The 19000-nt window shown below is 34.0% G+C and overlaps 1 protein-coding gene across 4 annotated transcripts in view; it reads right to left on the bottom strand.

Moving 5' to 3' along the window:
* The window catches only part of Nav3 (neuron navigator 3), a 772995-nt gene that overhangs the window by 180856 nt on the left and 573139 nt on the right, over positions 1–19000 (bottom strand). For all 4 annotated transcript variants that reach the window (XM_019209835.2, XM_033763794.1, XM_010639521.2 and 1 more), the window contains 2 exons: positions 10847–10915; positions 7741–7880 (listed from right to left, as the gene is read on the bottom strand). In XM_019209835.2, coding sequence (XP_019065380.1) covers positions 7741–7880; positions 10847–10915 — 209 coding nt within the window. The remainder of the gene's footprint in view (positions 1–7740; positions 7881–10846; positions 10916–19000) is intronic.

Genomic DNA, 19000 nt, shown 5'->3' with positions numbered 1-19000 from the left:
ACTAACGTGCTTTTAAAACAGTTGTTTTGACTAATTCACACATAAAAATCTAACTAGCTTCAAAACTCCGATTACTCAAATATATTCTCCACCTGTGAATATGCTTCAATATTTTGCTAATTATCCATGATGTAAGTATAGGTAATTCCAAGCTTATTTCACTGGCAGAGACTTTTCAGAGACTGTAATTTGCATAGAGGCTGGTATCAGATTGAGCCCACTGAGACTGCAAGCAGGACTGCCTATCAAGTATTTCTTCATTTTTTTCACTGAAAAGTAAAGTTAACACCAACTCTACTTCTGCTCAAATCTGGACTAGGTGGGTGCTGTGCTTTCTCCCACAGCTTACTACTTCCTCTATTATATTCACTATCCTACTGAACTGCCTGTTAGCTTCTACTACATGTTATAATCCATGAAAGGAAAGAGCATGCCTATTTTATTAATTGTTTTATATTACATCATAGTCAGGCAGTGAACTCAGAGAATGATATATATATTAATTCAGTCCTTCCAACAATAGCATGAAGTCATTATTTTTCCCATTTATAAGAAAAAAAAAAACAGAAGCATAATGTGATTAACTATCTTGGCCAAGGTTACAAAATTGGAAAGTGATGAAACAGAAATACACTGCTTGGATTCTAAGATGATCTTATGCAGTATCATTTCTCAAACATAGAAGGGGTTATCTCAGTAGCTTATCAATTATAATATTGTCACTAGAATTTATAAAATTAGAAAATAATCACGGTCAAGTTAATGAGTTTAGCTGGATCATGTTAAGTGAACTTTATTTTTCAATGACCTAGGGTCAGTTGGAAAGTAGAATGTTTCCTCCAAACAAAATTTATTTATTTATTTTTGAGGGGGGTACCAGGGATTGAACTCGGGTCCTTGCACTTGCAAAGCAGGCCACCAAACTGCTGAGCTAAATCCCCGGTCCCAAAAATTTATTTTTTAAAGTTCAGTGTATTACATAAATCCCATGTGTGCATTTCACACAGTGATCTAACTGTTTTGCTAATTTTTCAACATATATAATATACATCTTTACATTGTCCAGGAATATTATTCAATTCTATTCCATTCCTGTCATTTATAGAACACTAATTTAAACTCATGATCTATTAGAATTTACTGAACACCTCCTTTATTCAAGACACTCTGAGGCACACAATAGTAAGTAGTCATCTTGTTGGGTGTAAGAAAACCCAGAAGAGATACATGCACAAGGGTGAATCCACTACCTGGCTAAAACAGGTTAAGAAGTCAAGGAACGCCTATCCCTGCCAGCCTGGGAGCTTTGGTGAAGACAGAAGCAAGGGTGGAAAGATCCAGTCACAATGTTTTTCAAGGAGCTAAGGGACAAGGAAAGTAGGAGAGAGTGTTCCTTCCTTAGAAAGGAGAAAACTAGCTGAGGACCTTACCTCGTATGCTATAGAAGTTCAAGTGCAGAAGGGAACTCAAATTCACTATACCCCCAAATGAGACGAGAGGGACTCCAAATTATAACATCCACATCCAAGCCACAGTAACGATCACAGCAACAGCTGTAAAACTGCTCTCAGCTGAGTACACACATATAAGGCGCTTCTGTATGTGCAGCTCCAAATCTGTCCCCAGCCTGTGTCTATATGGCAGCAATGAGGTGTTTCAGGTTTTATTAAAAGGGCAAATCACAGGTCACTGTGCTTTAGAATGTTAAGAGTCTCTCTGGATGCCTCACGATAAGAATATGCCCCAAGACCACAGCTGGAATGGAATGGCTGTAGCTTCTACACAGTGGGTGCAGTACAAGTGGTAATCCTTGAAATGTATATATTCAATGATGTCCAGTGATATTCTCTAAAGGTTGGGAACTCAGTTTCTGACAACAAAAGAGTCTCGATATGGGGAAGAACAGGCAGATACCTGACATCAATTTAAAGGCATTCTTGTAAGAGATGAGCATCTCTGCTCACAGCACTGCCTCTTCTCTCTGGCCTCCAAATGCAATTTATTCCCATTATTCCTCTTCTTCCTTTCCTTCCACCTCATGGTCAGCTTCACCAACTTCATCATGATGACATAATAGCACTTAACAACTGATTGCTTTAAGTATCTTATGAGCATTTCATACTTTGTATTTCATTTAACCCCACAATAATATGTAATACAGTTAAGATTTCTTGTTAGAAGACAGGAAATGAGACAATAAAATATACATTAATTTTTAACTCATAAAAACTACATTAAAATTTAGAAAAGATAAATCAAAATTGGAACTCAGATTTATCTGTCTCCAAACTAGGAAGACGTTTAACTGTCCAGTTTTTCTGTGTGTTTGCTGCATTCCCAGGAACACTGCTGGCAAGGCTCTCTAAAAAGCTATGTTTATCACAACTGTGAAGTTAATTCTGGTAAGTACTTAAGCCATGTTTTCCTTCATCCTTAGTGACCGTAATATAAATGAGAATATATTAGACAAGATACTCTGTACTCAGTTAGTTGTTCTATCCCTTTTCACACGCTCACTAGCATGGATTCCTCATTGGCATGTGGGGATGTATATTAAATTTTGCCTACAAAACATCCAAATTCAAAGAGTTAATGTCTTATCATCTTATGTAGCAAATAAATAATGTTGAGGGCTTGAGAAAAACGCCAACCTTGTTCCCAAATCAAGACACTGAGGTGCACATGGCGGTTGTAAGAGATGTAGGGCACCTTTAGAAAGGGCTGTTACTCTATAGAGTTTCAGTCAGCTTTAGAGTACTGTCATGTTGCTAACCGGGCTGTCAGCCTAAAACAGGACACAGGGAACACCCTGTTTATGTCTCTCTTTCTCTCTTTACAATATGAGTGTTGCTGAGGTGGAAGTCAAGTAGCTTTATCACAGAAACATATAAAGTAACAATAGCAATGGCGACATAGCAACATAGCACTTAAATTTCCCCTATGTAACAGGACTGGTGCACAGAAATGTAAATGGGCTCCCCTAGATGCAGGACGACGAAAGCATCTTAGCTCATTCTGGAGAAAAGTTATTGATTCTGCAGTGTGGCACAGGCAGTCTGCTAAATAATATGCAAATACTAATTTGGTTCACAACAATAAACCAAAATAACTTGAAAAAGTCAGCTCTCAAAGCCCAGGCTGTCCTAATTAAAGGGGCTTCCCATGTGCATCAACACATTGTCTTGCTTTGTGAAATGCTCAGTCATCAATTTCATGACTCCACATAAATATGGGATGCTGTTGTAGGGATCTCAGAGGCTATGTCAGTTTGCATGAGCTCATATTGTGCCATCTGCAAAGTCTGGGCTTCTCTGATGATGGAGTATTATCAAAATTAGGGATACTTCCATTCACAAGCCACTTTCAAAAATTTGTAACATATACAGGAATAGTTGAGAACATATGTATGCATGTATATGTATGTGTATGTAAACAAATAAAAGTCTGCATGTGACCCATGACTACTCAGTCACATCACCTGATATATGGAGTCATATCAACTCACGAAAGTCCCTAAGATTCTGAAATGATGATATTGACATTGTGCTTCAGTCTTGTAAAGGTATTAGGTAATAAAAAGTTATGACAAAACAAGTAACTAAACCATCAGTACAGTCACATAACTAAAACACATTTTCAGTACCTTGGAAAGCAAATTAAAAGTTCAGTGATTTTACTTTATAACAATTTTAAAGCAATTTATAAAAAAACTCAGAAAATTGTTTAAGAGCTAAATGTCTGTATTTTAGCTGACAATGAGCAGCTGAAATTCCACCCCTAATGCAAAATTCCCATTAAATCTAATAAGTTTTCTAACATTGAATTAAATTTTTCTAAGTCCTTAGCATCAATTTTATTAATTCTATGTTTAGTGTAAATGAAAGTAAAAGCTTCCACACCAGAAGATGCTCAATTAGAATCCAAGGGAAGAGAAACGAGCTCTCTTTTTGAGCAAACAGACAGGTTCAATCTAAGAATCACTTGGGAGAAACAGTGAAAGGGTGATAGCGCTCCCTCTTGTGCTGTGCCATGTTTCTTAGCAACATGGAAAAAAACACTTTCCTCTAAGGAACTTTGTTAAGCAACACGTTCACAGATCATAATTCAGACACTACATTCCACATAAAGCCAGGGATATTTACATTCTTAATAATAACGAACCATTTGGTATTTCCTGAGATTTATTATACAGATTTTATAAAACTAGAATAATTTCTTAAGGCTGTTTCAGGGGTGCAAAGCATACATCCAAACGAACAATATGATTTTCATAAGGTCTGACTCACAGAGAAAATGCACTTTTCCATAGAGTGGGTAGCTATTGAGAGTGGTCTTACAAAGCACATGGGCAAATCTCTAAATGCTGGCATTCGAATATAGTATTCATTGTCAATGTTTGAATGGTGGTCATCAGGAGAAAAAACAAAAGGGCTCTCAAAGAAAAAGCTTTACAAAAGATGTTATTTTCATTTCATCATTTGTGCTGAAAAATTTGTTCCCTTATTTTCCTAGAACAGAATAGTGAGATGACATTTCATTCTATTGTAACATTTCTATTTCAGCCCTCTGTAAGTCATAATTTATGACGATGTACAATGAAATTTTAATTCATTTGATGATATGGTGAAATGAGAGCACATTCTTTAGAAATGTCTTATTACTAAAACGATATTAGACATAACTTTTGCAATGCAATTTCTGAATCTCTACTGATTTTCTTCTTTATTAAAAGTCACACCATTTGTAAATAAGCTACCTTTTATTTTTATAGATAATACAAATGATAGTATTTTCATCAGTTTTTTTCTTGAAGAGAGAAGTAAAACAGCCCTTCTTATCCATTACTAATTTTAGAGATTCAAAAATTTAAATAAGACTTTTCATAGAAAGGAAGAAGGTTATTTCCATTTAGAAGCATACAAGGAGAATATTACAGAAAATTTGTTACCCCTTCAAATAAAATACATTTATTAAACTTATGTGTTCTCATTTCTAATAAATAGGAGGAATAGAAATTATCACTAGGACATTCAAGTTAGTACTTTCTGAATTTGGTCATTATAATGCTACATCTTTTGAAAATCCTTATTTAATTTTCACCATTCTTAGTCAATCCAATATAAATGTGTATACTATTTTGTGACAAATACCAACTTTCCAGAAGATGGCATCTTCTATTTTTCAGTTCACTATTATTTTTTTAACTTTCACATAGAATCATATATTTTTATGTTATATCACAGCTACAAATCTTTTTTTCTTTCTTTCTTTCTTTTTTGGAACCAGGAATCGAACTCAGGACCTTCCACTTGTGAGGTTGGCGGCAGCACCACTGAGCTAAATCCCTGGCCCTACAACTACAAATCTTGTTGTGAAAGGGTTTAAGCAAATTTTAACTAAAAGGTTTAATTAAAATGTATCATATAAATATAGAATAAATTGTTTTTCATGCATAATTTTATCATATACTTTCTTCTCATAATTTATAATAACATTTTTGGAATACAAAACAACATGCCATGATTAAGAGACAGCAATATTGAATCTACTGACATAAATAATTCTGCATTTAATAGTAAATGCCACATTGCATGTAGAAGGAATCCCAAATGTCATATAGCAATATATACCTTAAATATTCTGGCAGTTTTGACATTTAATGTCTACATTTGAAGTATAATAATTGACTGTGAATATGCAAACACACTCTTTAAATGTTTTAGAATCTTTAATTAGTATTTAAAGTACTGGTTGATTCACTACAGAAACTCTTACCCTTTTTTTGTAAATAATGTACCTAGGGGATTTGTTGTGATAAATGCTGCTTATTATAGGACATCTGTCTCCACCTGGTGGTCATTATAAATATCGCTATATTCTAATTTCACCCGGCTAGAATATACATAGATTGAATAATCATTAAAAAATACTACTGTTTGGTTATTTCTGTATTTTTATTTTTACCGATAGAAATAAAGACTTCCACGAACAAAACAGACTGATACACTATGATATCAAAATATCAACTTATTGAAAGTATTTATCTCTTCATCTCATTGCCAACGTTACTGGCAATTTTTTTGCGGGAATATTATTAGCAGTATCATGACATAGCTTAATTGGATACTTTGGTAGTCCCGTCAACATCTCTATTTGTAATATGTTATAATATATATATATATATATATATATGATGCCATATAATTACCATTATATATTTATGCCATCTATATTAATATGTAATTAATATGTATTACAAATACACATAAGTATTAACTTGAGCCTGTAGGATACTTTCTAAGGTCACAAAATGAAGTATGCTTTTCCAAAGAGGAACTGTCATCTTCTTCCTTCGCAGGAAAAATTTCAATGCTCAGTAATATATTTAAGGATTTTAAAAAGAACCTCTAAACTTACAAATATATATTTTCTCTCATCTTCTTTTCCATTCAGATGAAGAGATGAATACTGCAAGGATCGTGTCACATTTCTCTGTTCTCGGGACCCTACAGGCTACTCTATCTTGCTTTAGATGAGGGAGGAGATTTTCACAAAAGACTGTCTGGTTCATACATCATGCTTGTTAATTTGTGCCTGCATAGAGGAAAGTTGCCCTACTATTTACATGTCAGAAACAATGTACAATTATCTAACCCACGAAAAATAATTCTTACTAAATTGAATTATTCAAAGCAAATCTGCCACGTGTCCTATTAACTAAACATTTGCATTTTTCTTTAGCTTCACGTGCTCTTTTGCATAGTAACTAAAACCATGAAGTTTAAAGTGTTACTGGTTTGAAAACAGTACTCCAAAACCCAATGTAACACTGTAACCACTCCTGTAACTGTTGGAGAACATGTACAACATGTTCTTGATTTTCTCACAATTCAGGTATAAACTCCAAACTTTCCTGGGTCATTCCCTGCTCCCCAGTGACAAGCATTTAGCTAGTGCCTCTTTAATTATTCTTATTGTTTTGTTCTGTAATAGGGATCGAACTTAGGACCTTGCGCTTGCCAGGCAGGCCCAGCGACACTGAGCTAAATCCCTGGCCCTGGTTCCTGCCTCTTTAAATACACCATGTTGCACATCACAAAGAACTGTGTGACATATATTTTCATTTACAATCTGTCTTTAGCACATACTTCCACTAACTGTCCATTTTTTTGACTTACTGATTTTGTGATTTGATATTTATAGTATGTACTATTTCAAGAAAACAAATGTGAATGATTTGTCTAGGAAAATTGAGGACATAATATTTCTAAGTTCTAGTCCTTTCAGAGATATGTTCATGTCATAATTGTAACTCAACTTTTAAGGCTCCAACATTAACTGCCCAAAACACTAATGACATATATGTTAATTGAAGGTAAAGATTGAAATAAATGTATATAGCATCATGATTTCAGGTTGTTTTCATAAATATGAAAGGCATATGAAAATTCTACTTATATACATCTGGGAGAAACTTTCTGTGAAACAGATTTTATGCTTGGGTATATAATTAAACACTTTAAAATACATGAATACATTTCCATAAGATGTTCTTCAGACAAGAAAAGCCCTGAATCCAGACAAGAATCCAGGAAGGGGTAGTTAGGAAACATAAAGAAACCCAGTGGTAAGATTTCCATCCCCAAAGCTATTTTACCTCTCAAACATTAAGTTTAGAGTGTTAACTCATGAGACTCATGGTAGACAAGGGCTTTAATGTGGTAACAGATGAATGCTTACCTTTTTCATTCCCATTTGCATAATTTGGAGGCTTGTTTTTGTCAATGCTGTTAAAGCTCTGACTCCTTCTGTTTAGGTTAGATGCTCCTTGGGCCTTGCTGCTGCTGCCTGCGGCTGGTACCCGAGAGGGCCCTGGAAGTCTGAAATAACAAAAGAAAGGTTGCATTGATATTCCGTGTTTAGAAAATAAGAGAGCAAGGAGTTCGGACCTAGGAATAGTTAGTGGGAAAACAATAATACTGTATAGAATGTTCTGAAATCTAATTAGCAGAAAATGGTGCTTTCCATTTCCATAACTACAGGGTCAGACTACAAAAAGAACCTTGTTTTACTTTTCAATATGCATGCCCCCAGAGCAATAATATAGAAAAATTAAGATAGGTGACGTCTAACTAAAAATATCATACTCTTTCAATTCCTGATTAATAAAATTTCACCTTGAAAGAAGTATCACGATTCCATTGAAAAGCAAGGGAAACAATAACACTTAATTTGATTAGATCCATGGCATATTCATTGTAGCTGTGGTTAGGTTGATCTTTTCATCTTTGGTAACTGATCCCTCTGAACTTATAAGTTAGTAAGAAGAATGAAGTTACCGAACAGATGAAAGAAAGCAAATGTTTATTGAATACCTAAGCTAGTTTAGCTACTCTATGTAAAGCATGGTCAGAAATGAAATTATATGTGACTGGCCTGCTTCACAAGAAACATTCACTCCTGTCAAAAAAATAAGCAACTAGACTTCAGTTGGTGATCTTGGATTACAGAAGACAGGGTCAAGAGAGGATGCAGGGTTTACAGGAAAAAATTCACTATTAGCAGACTAATAATTTAAAATATACCTATAGTGGCAGCAGTTTCAGCTACTCTTTGTGTATCAAGAAATAGACAAAGAAATATATGGGATTTATTTTATACCTAGAGACACTGCAACAGGATGCTACAAGCTACTGTTATTTTATTTGGTCTACATTAAATATTAGATTGGATCTTTTATTTTCATGGTTTCCCTTTACATTTTAATAATCAATTATTTCACATAAATTACACCTAATTTTATTTTATATTATTGTCATCTTGCATTTGCATGTATTCAATCCATATGAATAAAAAGCTAGAATTAGGAAGTAATACTGCCATTCTAAGATACGTTGAGAAAACATGATAGTGAAGGTTGCCAACATCTTTTGCTGGTGTTTGCTGCCACCATGTGAATGTACTGTGTAGTACTTTCAAAATTCTATTTGGGAAAAAAAAGACAAAAACAATCCAGAACTTATAAATATAGCATTGAAATTTTTTACATCTTTTTTTCTACATGTTTATAAAAATAACATATATTAGGTATCAAAATTTCTTAATCCAGTTGTTATACTATTTCAATATTAAATCACAGTCTATGCATTCACAATTCTAACACATAAAATATGAATAATTTTAAATAGCAGCAAGTATTTTAAAATTAAATAGGAAGTACAAATACTAGCTTTCAAAAAGTGTTGATTTCTTAGAACAATTCATAGTTTCAAAATCTTGACTGTGTTTTCAAGTTTAAATACATATTTTCTAATACATGCTCCCCTCAGCTATTTTGCTAATCAGAGGCTATATCGTGCATAAGATTAGAATCTCTTCCAAGTGATTCCAGCATAAAACTTGTACTCAAAGAGCTACAAGGGCTTGTGAGTAGAGTACAATAACCTCAGATGCTAGGAATTTTTAGTACCAGTGGTTGCATTCTGCAGAAAGAACTCTACATGACCAAGCATCTCAATCATAATAAATCTGAGATAGATTCCTGCAGACATAATCATAGAGTTAGAAAGTTCATTCCACACTCACATACATAAACAAATTTTGTCACAAAACGTGCTCTGCTTGTAATAAAACCTGACCCATTTCTAAGAAGCAATTAAAATGCATTTTAATTTTACTATGACCCATGAAGCCTAATGATCTTCCATCTGCAGGAGAAAAAAATTAAAGCAAATTAAAAAATACATTTGCTCTTCTCATTACCCTAATTTGTCAGGCAACCAGAGTCCTCAGATCATTCATCAAAGTAATAAAAAGGGAAATGAGATGATGAAAAAAAGGAAAGAGAATATGGGAGAAAAAAAAGTTCTGTTTAAACAAATTCCTTAAAATATTGTACATGTTCAAGTATGAGAAGGAGCAACAAAATTGCTCATTAAACATGGCAGGTCACTATTCCTTACACATCCTGATTTAAAGCATTTATTATAATTTTAATTAAATATATTTGAAAAATTTGTCCCTCACAAATCATCTTAACTATGTAGAAATTAATATAGAAAACCAAGGTAAAGGGGAAAGCACCTACCTTAGATCAAGGCATCAGGAGCAATTTTTTTGGTCAAGCCCTGTGTAATACAGTTCTTTAATGCTGTAAGGACTAATAAACCATCACTGGACACTTCCCAGTGAGAGGGAAAGTGCACAGAACTGCATAATAATCAGAGGTGCAAGACACTGGTGCTGTGGTGAAATTCATCTGATTAATACCACAATCATGCCTTCATCAATATAACATAAAAAAGCAACCTGTTTCAATGTTTTCACATATTATTATTTTTCAAAGTTATTTTTCTATGTATATTTAAAATACATATATCCTGATGTAACAAATTGAAGCCATTATAGAGAAATCACATAGGCTATCCTGGTACAAATTTCCCTTCCAAAATCAGCCAGCTCTTCTCAATTCTGCTTTAAAATGTACAATAATTAATAAGTGCCAATCTCAAAAAAGTAGTTCTCATCTCATATTACTTCCAGATTCTGTGTACAGGGGCCTTCAAAGTATTTTTTTTAGGTTGTTCTGAGCCTAGGACCTAGATTTCATCCCAGGATATCCATGTGCATAACTACACTGAAATAGAAGAAGCCAGACCCATTTAATCATCTACCACATGCATGCTCATGCTGAAACTGATGAAAACCTATTCAGAAGATTTCAGCATTCTAAATTTTTCACTCAGAAATATGTCATATTTTTAAAAACTTAGAGTGATAGGACAAAATATCACTGGGCACTCATTGAATATCACTAACAAGCAATAAATTAGAGACATTAACTGACCTAGTAGGCTTTTTCTGACTGGTTGCAATTCCACTGTGATTAGACTGAGTTGCATATCTGGCTGTCAGACTGTATGAGGAGAAACAGAGAAATTGAATTAAAGAGATTTTTTGAACATGGAAAGATGGCACAAACTTACAAGAAAACTATGAGTTAATGAAATGCAACTGGAACACATATAAAATGTATAAAGAACAAATTAATCAGAAAATTATGGTAATGTAACATATACATCATGACCTTTGATTATGAATGTACCATGAAATAATGCAGCACACCCTTGTAATAAAATATGTACTCGCTAACTAAAATTACAACTGCTTCTACTAATATTTTTAATAGTATTTTCTCATCTTATAAAAAACTTTGACCTTTGTAACTGAAACTTTAGGGAAATTAAAGTTTCATTTACATGACAGAAATCTCTCAATAAAGTAAAAATAAAAAATATGGGATGAGCATCATTAGTTTGTACCATAAACTTTTCTGATATGTTCTTTTAAACTAAATACCTTGTAAACCAAGTCAATAAAATATCTGGCTTACATCTCATAAGTTCTTATTGGTCTCTAGGTAGCCGTTTTTAAAGGAAGTGAGCAATAAAATATTTTCTGTCTAAAGGAAGTTGTGTAAAAAAAAATTAAAGCTTAACAGGAGTTAAATTCTTGAAGATCTAGCTTAACAAATACTCATAGCCACTGAGCATTTTTATATTATTATTATTATTATTATTAATCAATTTATTTTTTTTGTACAGGGGATCAAACTTGGGACCTTCCACTTGCAAGGCAGGCAGTGGAAACACTGAGCTAAATCCCCAGCCCTCTGAGCATTTTTAAACAATATTTGTTAAAGATTTTTAAAATCAAAGTCTTTTTTGAAAGACACACAAGAAAGTGTTTACTGAAACTGAGGTTTGAAGAATAATACTTTATAACCAAAATGCAAATGAGTACATTAAACTGGTATTAAGATGTGAGGCACTAGTTTCATGAAGGATTCAGTTCAACACGATAGACCAGTGCATATTCACACATCAGTGGTGGTTGTGGGCAAATGCCAGCATGAAGGCTGTGCACTCAGAGTCTGTAGATTTGAAAGAAACCACAATAACATGGGGGTGTGAGAATCAGGGAGGGAAAGGTCCCATGGACCCTTACTGGATTTATTCCAGTCGCTTTGCGACCCAGCAGAGTATAGTTCAGTCAAGGGAAGATTGCTTAGTATAGTGTTCTAAGTGCATTCTTACTCCAGTGGCTAGCCTATCTAGGGAACTTCCAAGTCCTTAAAACTGCCTGACTTGAGGGAGTTCTCAGACTTACAGAGAGAGCACTTAGATTGCACACTTATCATGTTATACATTGTCATTTGTCTATAATGTAGTCTTTTAACTAAATGAGCACTGAAACAACTGGCCACAACCGGCTCAACTACTCAGCAGCAATACTGTCAGGGAGTAAATGAAAAATATAAAATAAGCCATCTCAGCGCATTGAGATACTCTATAAAAAATAAATTTAAAAATAAAACCACCCAGGGCTAGGGATTTAGCTCAGTGGCACTGCTCCAGCTTCGCATCCACAAGGTCCTGAGTTCGATCTCCAGGACCAAAAAACTAAAAGCTAAATAAAATCACTCAAAGTAAGGAAAAATCTTTTGGGAACTTCTTATTTAACTTGTCGATCTGAGACTATCAGGTAAAGTTTAACTGCTGTCTTTTTTTTTTTTAAACTTTCCAACAAGCATAAATACAAATGGTAAATGGGATAATGAAGAACTGTGCTTTCTTCCAGTGAACTGCAGTTCCCCACTGATTTTGCTCCAAGATTTTAAGGAAATACCACAAGATGATCTGCAGTACTGAACTGGAAAAAAGATATGGAGAGGTTAAGTGATTTAACCAAAATCAGTTTGTTTTTATGGCCCATATCCCATGTGTTTCTCAATTTATTAAGAACAAGTATGCTTCTAAAGTTGCCTCTATTTTTGTATCAAGTTTCTCCACATTAATTCCCTGAAATTTAGATTTTTCCCACTTTCCTTGCATCGGTAAAGCTGTCATCTTGAAGAACATCATACCTTTGTTAAATTTTTACTGCACTCTCTATGTGACCATGTTGATCCCTCCATATATAAGATACCAACTACCTCGCCTGATGTATCCACCTCCATTCTTTTGTATTTTTTCTTTCCCTCACCAGGTCTTCTTCCTTTCCCTGACTCTTAAAAGCATAACTTTTTTTTCCTCACAAAGGGCATGTCCTTTTCTCTCCAACACTTTTATGTGTTCTTTTGATTAATAGCTTCTACTAAGACATCTACTAAAATTCTACAGTCTAGAATTAACCCCTCCTTCACATTCCAAGTTATTAATATCAGCTGCATACAAGACTTGTCTGTTTACATCATCTTCAAGTCCACCATATCAAATCCCTTTTACTTCTTTTATCCCTAGGTTCTAATATGTTCCTTCCCTTAATATCTTTTGTTTATTTGTTCACAGGATGACGACATCTTTTAGTCTTGTGGGATGGGAACTTCAAGACTTGATTTTTCGGGCTAGGGATTTAGCTCAGTGATGCTATCACATTCCTCGTAAGCACAAAGTTCTGAGTTCCAATATCCAGTACCAGAAAAAAAAATTGATTTTTCTCTTTTTTCCTTGCAATGATTACAAAGAGCAGTCAACACCTATTCATCCTGCCTAAACTTACACAGATGCATTTGCTCTGTGCTCTTCCATTCCAGTCTTTATCACTCCTACAATACCTCTGGAGTAGAGAGGCATTTGCATCTAGAGCTGCTTATCTAAGTCATTTCCCAGAACGTATAATCAGGGCCAGAAAAGGCCAAAAGTTTAGACTTGTCCTCTGTTATTACAGAACAAGGAAGAAATGTTCAAAGAGACACAATAAATTTCCTAAAACATGTAGCAAATTTGCAGCATATTCAAAGTAAATAAATATTAACATTCAAGGATTTCCACAATACATTTGTTCATTTGCATCTTTATGGTGCATCACCTTTGCCACTTAATAAGTGTTCCAGTCAAGAGAACTTCTATTTCCCAAACATCAATTTTTCGTTTTTCCTTTTTTAATGCCTTTATCCTGCTATAATTCCTATAGGAATTATCCCTTCTATGTCTATGAAACCAAAAATCTGTCTACTTTTTAAGAACTATCATAAATGACACAAAGTTCACTTGTTATTTCTTCATCAAGACTCATTATATATCTCTAGGTTTACTTGATTATTTACCTTTTCTCTCTCTTTCTCTCTCTTTTTTTTTTTGGTACCAGGGATCAGGCTCAGGACCTTGTGCTTATGAGGCAGACTCAGTACCACTGAGCTAAATCCCTGGCCCTATTTACCTTCGTATATAGTGGAAAAAATAACTTTATTTAAACATAGCAGCTTCTTTAATATAATAACTTTAATTTTTAAAAAGGATAGAATAATTTATCATAAAATACCTTGAAGATAGACTTGAAACTTTAACTTCAATTTGAAAAATAAAGAGATAGGATGTTTTGTGATCTAAGGAATAAAATTTTTAGTATTTCTTTGACTTGATAAGTTGCACCAAAGACTATCATAGATATTGGTAGTCTCTCTGCCTTTTCTTATTAAAAGAGAAATATAAAACAGTTGGAATACAAAATATGTTACGGATCAACAAATCAATAGCATGTGTAGAAATAAGTAGTGCAGAGTCTACCCAAAAATATATACATCAGGAAAAGAAAAACTTGTATAAATATTTTAATACTAAATTTATTGAGGCATCATGAGATTAACACAAGTTACCCTTGACTTCTACAATTATAAGAAGTGCTACTTCTCTTTTTCTCTTCTCTGCTTCTTCTTCTTCCTCCTCCTCTCTCTCTCTCTCTCTCTCTCTCTCTCTCTCTCTCTCTCTGCTCTTTCTCTCTGCTCTCTCTCTCTACCCCCACCCCTTGAATAAAATCTCCAGTTGGTGGGGGAGAAGTGCTCAAAGTAGTGGCCATTAACTTCTAGACATTTACTAGTACTCCAAACTGAAGTGTGCAAACAATTTTTATGAACTCTATATACTGTTAACACAATTATTAGTTAACAGACAAATTTTCAAAGACTAAGAACATAATAATAGAAACACAAGAGTACAAAACACTTAACATGACAAATGATCCAACTTCTCTAAACAAATTGCAAAAAGAGAAAAAAATTCAGAGAGTAAGCTTATAGAATCTTGAAAGTACTTAAAATTGATTTCCATATGTAGAATCTTATTTCGAGGCTGCCTCAAGCAATTTAAACATTTCTGAGAAAAATGAGGAAATTTTAGCATCTAGATAGTAAATGAAACTAAGTAATTAATACTAAATTTTAAAGGGTGATAATTATTTTGAATTATGGTTATATTTGGAAGAAACTATCATATATATGCATCTTGAAATTTTTAAATAAAATACTATGAAGTAATTGAAAATAATATTAGAACTACAGACTTAGAACGATTGGTAATAAGTGAAGAAAGGTAGATTGTGAGTTGATAAAATTTGAATCTAATTGAGGAGTCCATGAGGAATTTAAGTGGACTTTAGCATGTTAGCAAACAAAAAGTAGAATAAAGGGTATTTTATTATTACTTTTATCCTGAAGAAATTAATTATTCTGTCAAGTATACATGCCACAAATGTTTAATACATTTAAAAAACTTAATATTCCTTATGGTAAGTTTATTGATAGGGCAGTGTCATTACTTCATGGGATTCTTTACCTCTACAGAGAATAAATATAATGCATATTATTTTATCAACTATCCCACTAGTCTTATCAATTCTTTTTTTGTGTGGTACCGGGGATCGAACTCAGGTCCTTGCGCGGCAGGCCACCCGAACCGCTGAGCTAAATCCCTGGCCCTATATATTTTTTTAATGATCTTATATATTACTAGGCTGTTGTACCAGTTTGCATGTCTAACAGCTGCCTCCATAAATGTCTGGCTCGTTGCTACATAATCGCTACCACTCCCAAATGTTCACAGGCCAAGAAGTAGGGTCTCCTCAGAAGAATAATTAGTTTTATTATTTTGCTGGCTCTTTGCAACTGAACTCTGTGGGTGAAGTGCGAGTTTGGCATAAGACTTACTATTGATGTTATATTGCATAACGTTCAAGGCACTATAAGTATACACACACATGCATAGGCGCTCATGTGTGTAAATGATTTAATTAGAAATTTATTACTTGATGGTTGTATCATAACTTTGCTCCCAACATGCTCTTATACCCTGGGTAATGATATGTGTTTACTGCTCCCTATTTCTTTTTTCTCATTTGAAAAGAAGACACAAAGACAGCGGGGGAGGCTTAGCTGAGTATCTATGAGCAGTTATCCAAAATATAGTTATTACAACAGTTGTATGTGCGGCACTTTGGATCATAAAATTCCCCACCATCACCACCAAAGACCTGAATATTCAAGTTATGGTTCCGAGATGGGCACTTTGGGGAGGTAGTGGAAACTTTAAGAAGTGGGAGGTCCTAGGTCACTGGCATGTACGTTCAAAGAAAATATATCTTAAATTGTGGTTTCCCGTTTTTCCTAACCACTAGAATCTCACTACTACAAATGTGATCTTCACACTAGTAAACCCAGAATCTCCTGGGACCTGTTAGAAATACACCCATCCCGGACTCTTTCAACTAGAATCTGCACTCTAACTAGATTCCCCAGTAACTTCTGTGTGTAATAAAACCAGAGAAGCCATGCTGCGCAGTACATCCCCAAATGTCTACTCCCAGAAAGGAGACACGTAAACCTGTCAGGCTGTGCCTTTTCAGCTCTCCTCTTCCATCACACCGCTGCTCTAGATCGCACCAGCTTCCTCCCAGAAATCTACATTTTCCTTAGCTTCCTGAACACAACAGGCACATCTCCAGCTCCTCTTCTTTCAAGAAAATAGGATCATATATTGTTCTTTCTCACAATATTGCATGTTATATCCATGGATCTCTTAGACATCAGCCATCGTTCTTTTACAGCAAATGCATGTTGTAAATTCCAGACTCAATCCTAAATTTCAGAACTTGCTTTCTAAATATTTCCTTGATGTGTCCTAGATATTTTACATAAGCTATATAATAATTTATCAGGATGAATAGCTGTCTTCTGAACAGATTGTGCTTTACTCTAGGGGAGCACTGAGTGTTCATTTTTGTACTTGGTCCATACCATGAATTGCTGTTAACTAGATAAGTGATTGATTGATATTTACAAGTGATCAAACTGTGGCATGTTCTATCTTTATCCTCTATGCAAGGTAAATTGTTCCAGGAATGGAATTATCAGTGTAATAAAAGAAAGAACGGAACAATAATACTCTATGTTATATTTTTAGGTGACAGGCATTTTCTTTTTTATTCCTCACAACAGACTGGCAAAGCTGATGTTATTTATACATCTGACTGCCAAATATAAAAATTGAATTTTTTTATCTAAATTCATGTATGTAAGCAATACACCTTGTAAATCACACTGCTAAAATTTGAATACGTTTTCTAAGTTCTATAATTCTACCAGTTTTTCACAGAAGTTGATTATCAGTTGTAATACTTCCACACTTCTTCGGCCTAGCTATCACTTTGCTATTTACTATTCCTTGTGGATTTATGAAACTTCCCAAATATCATGATAATATTTTTACACTGCCTCAAATCTATCTTCAGTTTCAAATAAATCTTTTAATAGATATTATTCAGCATTCAGAAAGATAATATTAACAATTTCACAGAACATTTATTAAGAAATCTATACTAATAAAAACAATATTAAAGGGCAAAATAACCTTAGCAATTGCTTTCATGGTATTCAAAGAATATTATCATATACTTTTAAAGCAACATTTTAATAAAGACTAATAATATGGCATATATTTTACAAACTACTCATTCTTATGTCCTTAATCAGTCACAGTGATAATTATTTTCTTTGAAGCCTTGCGATAGCCTCACAATCGTTGGCCATGATTGAAAAAACACTTAGTTTTCAAGAAGATCGTCTTGTCAAACCTTTGTTAAGAAGATGAGAATAGTTTAATAGAGAATTTTTGTACACATTTTTCTTTTTTACTTATTCTAACAGCAGACTTCCATGCACAAATAAAAATATACATATATCTTATTACTTAATTTTTAACCTTGAGAATAAAATTTGTCCAAGATGTAAAGCTCATATAAGGAATTGTGAAAATACATCTAAACCTCAGAATATATCATCGCATCTCTTGTCAAGTTTCTTACAAAAATCTCAGGGGAGGCAGTTGATATTTTGATTGTCTCAATTTGAATTCATTTACCATGGTTGTTAAAATTTTTTCTTTTCATAGTCATTCATTCTACAACTATTATCTTTATACCTATTTTTTGTTCAATAAGAATCTAGAGAGCCACATCAACTTATAAGGAATTTGGCTTTTAATTGATTATACTACAGAGCTACTAAAAGGTTTTAATTACAGAATGATACATTCTCAGCTTAGGTCCCTCCTTACCTTAGACACATAAAGGAGGTGCAAGGGAGGGGGTTAAGGTTGGGAAATTTAACAACGATGGGAACAGGGAGACCAAGAAGAAAATCACTGCTATAATTCTGGCAAGATTCGATGAGGGTTTAAGTAGAGGCAAAGGCAGAGAAAATAAAAGTAAATGATTGAGGTAAGCTAAAATAGTGGATATTATAACTTTAAAATTAGAAAAATATAAGATAACTTCTGGGCCTCTGGCTTGAGCTGCACAATAGTTACATGGGAAAGAATGCATGAAAAGGAAATTAAACAGTCCTGTTTCATAAAGAGAAAAAAAAAGTTTGGAATTTTATTATGCATTGTGTGACAAAGTAGGTTGATCTGTACAGATGACTGTTTACACTGTAAAACTATAGCCCTTAAAACCATGTATATTGTATTTGTCAGACTTTCTGATGTTAGGACAAATTCCCCAACATTTATGACTTAAAGAACTCCTTCTTTGTTCATTTGGCTCAAGTTTTTCAGAGGAGTCAGTCCGTGGTTGGCTGGATCACGGCAGAAACATCATGGTGGAAAAGCACGGTATTTAAAAAGCTGCTTAGTTTATGGAATATAAACCAGATTGGAAAGGGCCAGAA

Source organism: Fukomys damarensis, unplaced genomic scaffold, assembly GCF_012274545.1.
Source record: "Fukomys damarensis isolate Sample0158 unplaced genomic scaffold, DMR_v1.0_HiC HiC_scaffold_15, whole genome shotgun sequence".
Taxonomy (NCBI): Eukaryota; Metazoa; Chordata; class Mammalia; order Rodentia; family Bathyergidae; genus Fukomys; species Fukomys damarensis.
Note: the sequence above shows the minus strand (reverse complement) of the source record. Positions and strands in the feature narration are given on the sequence as shown.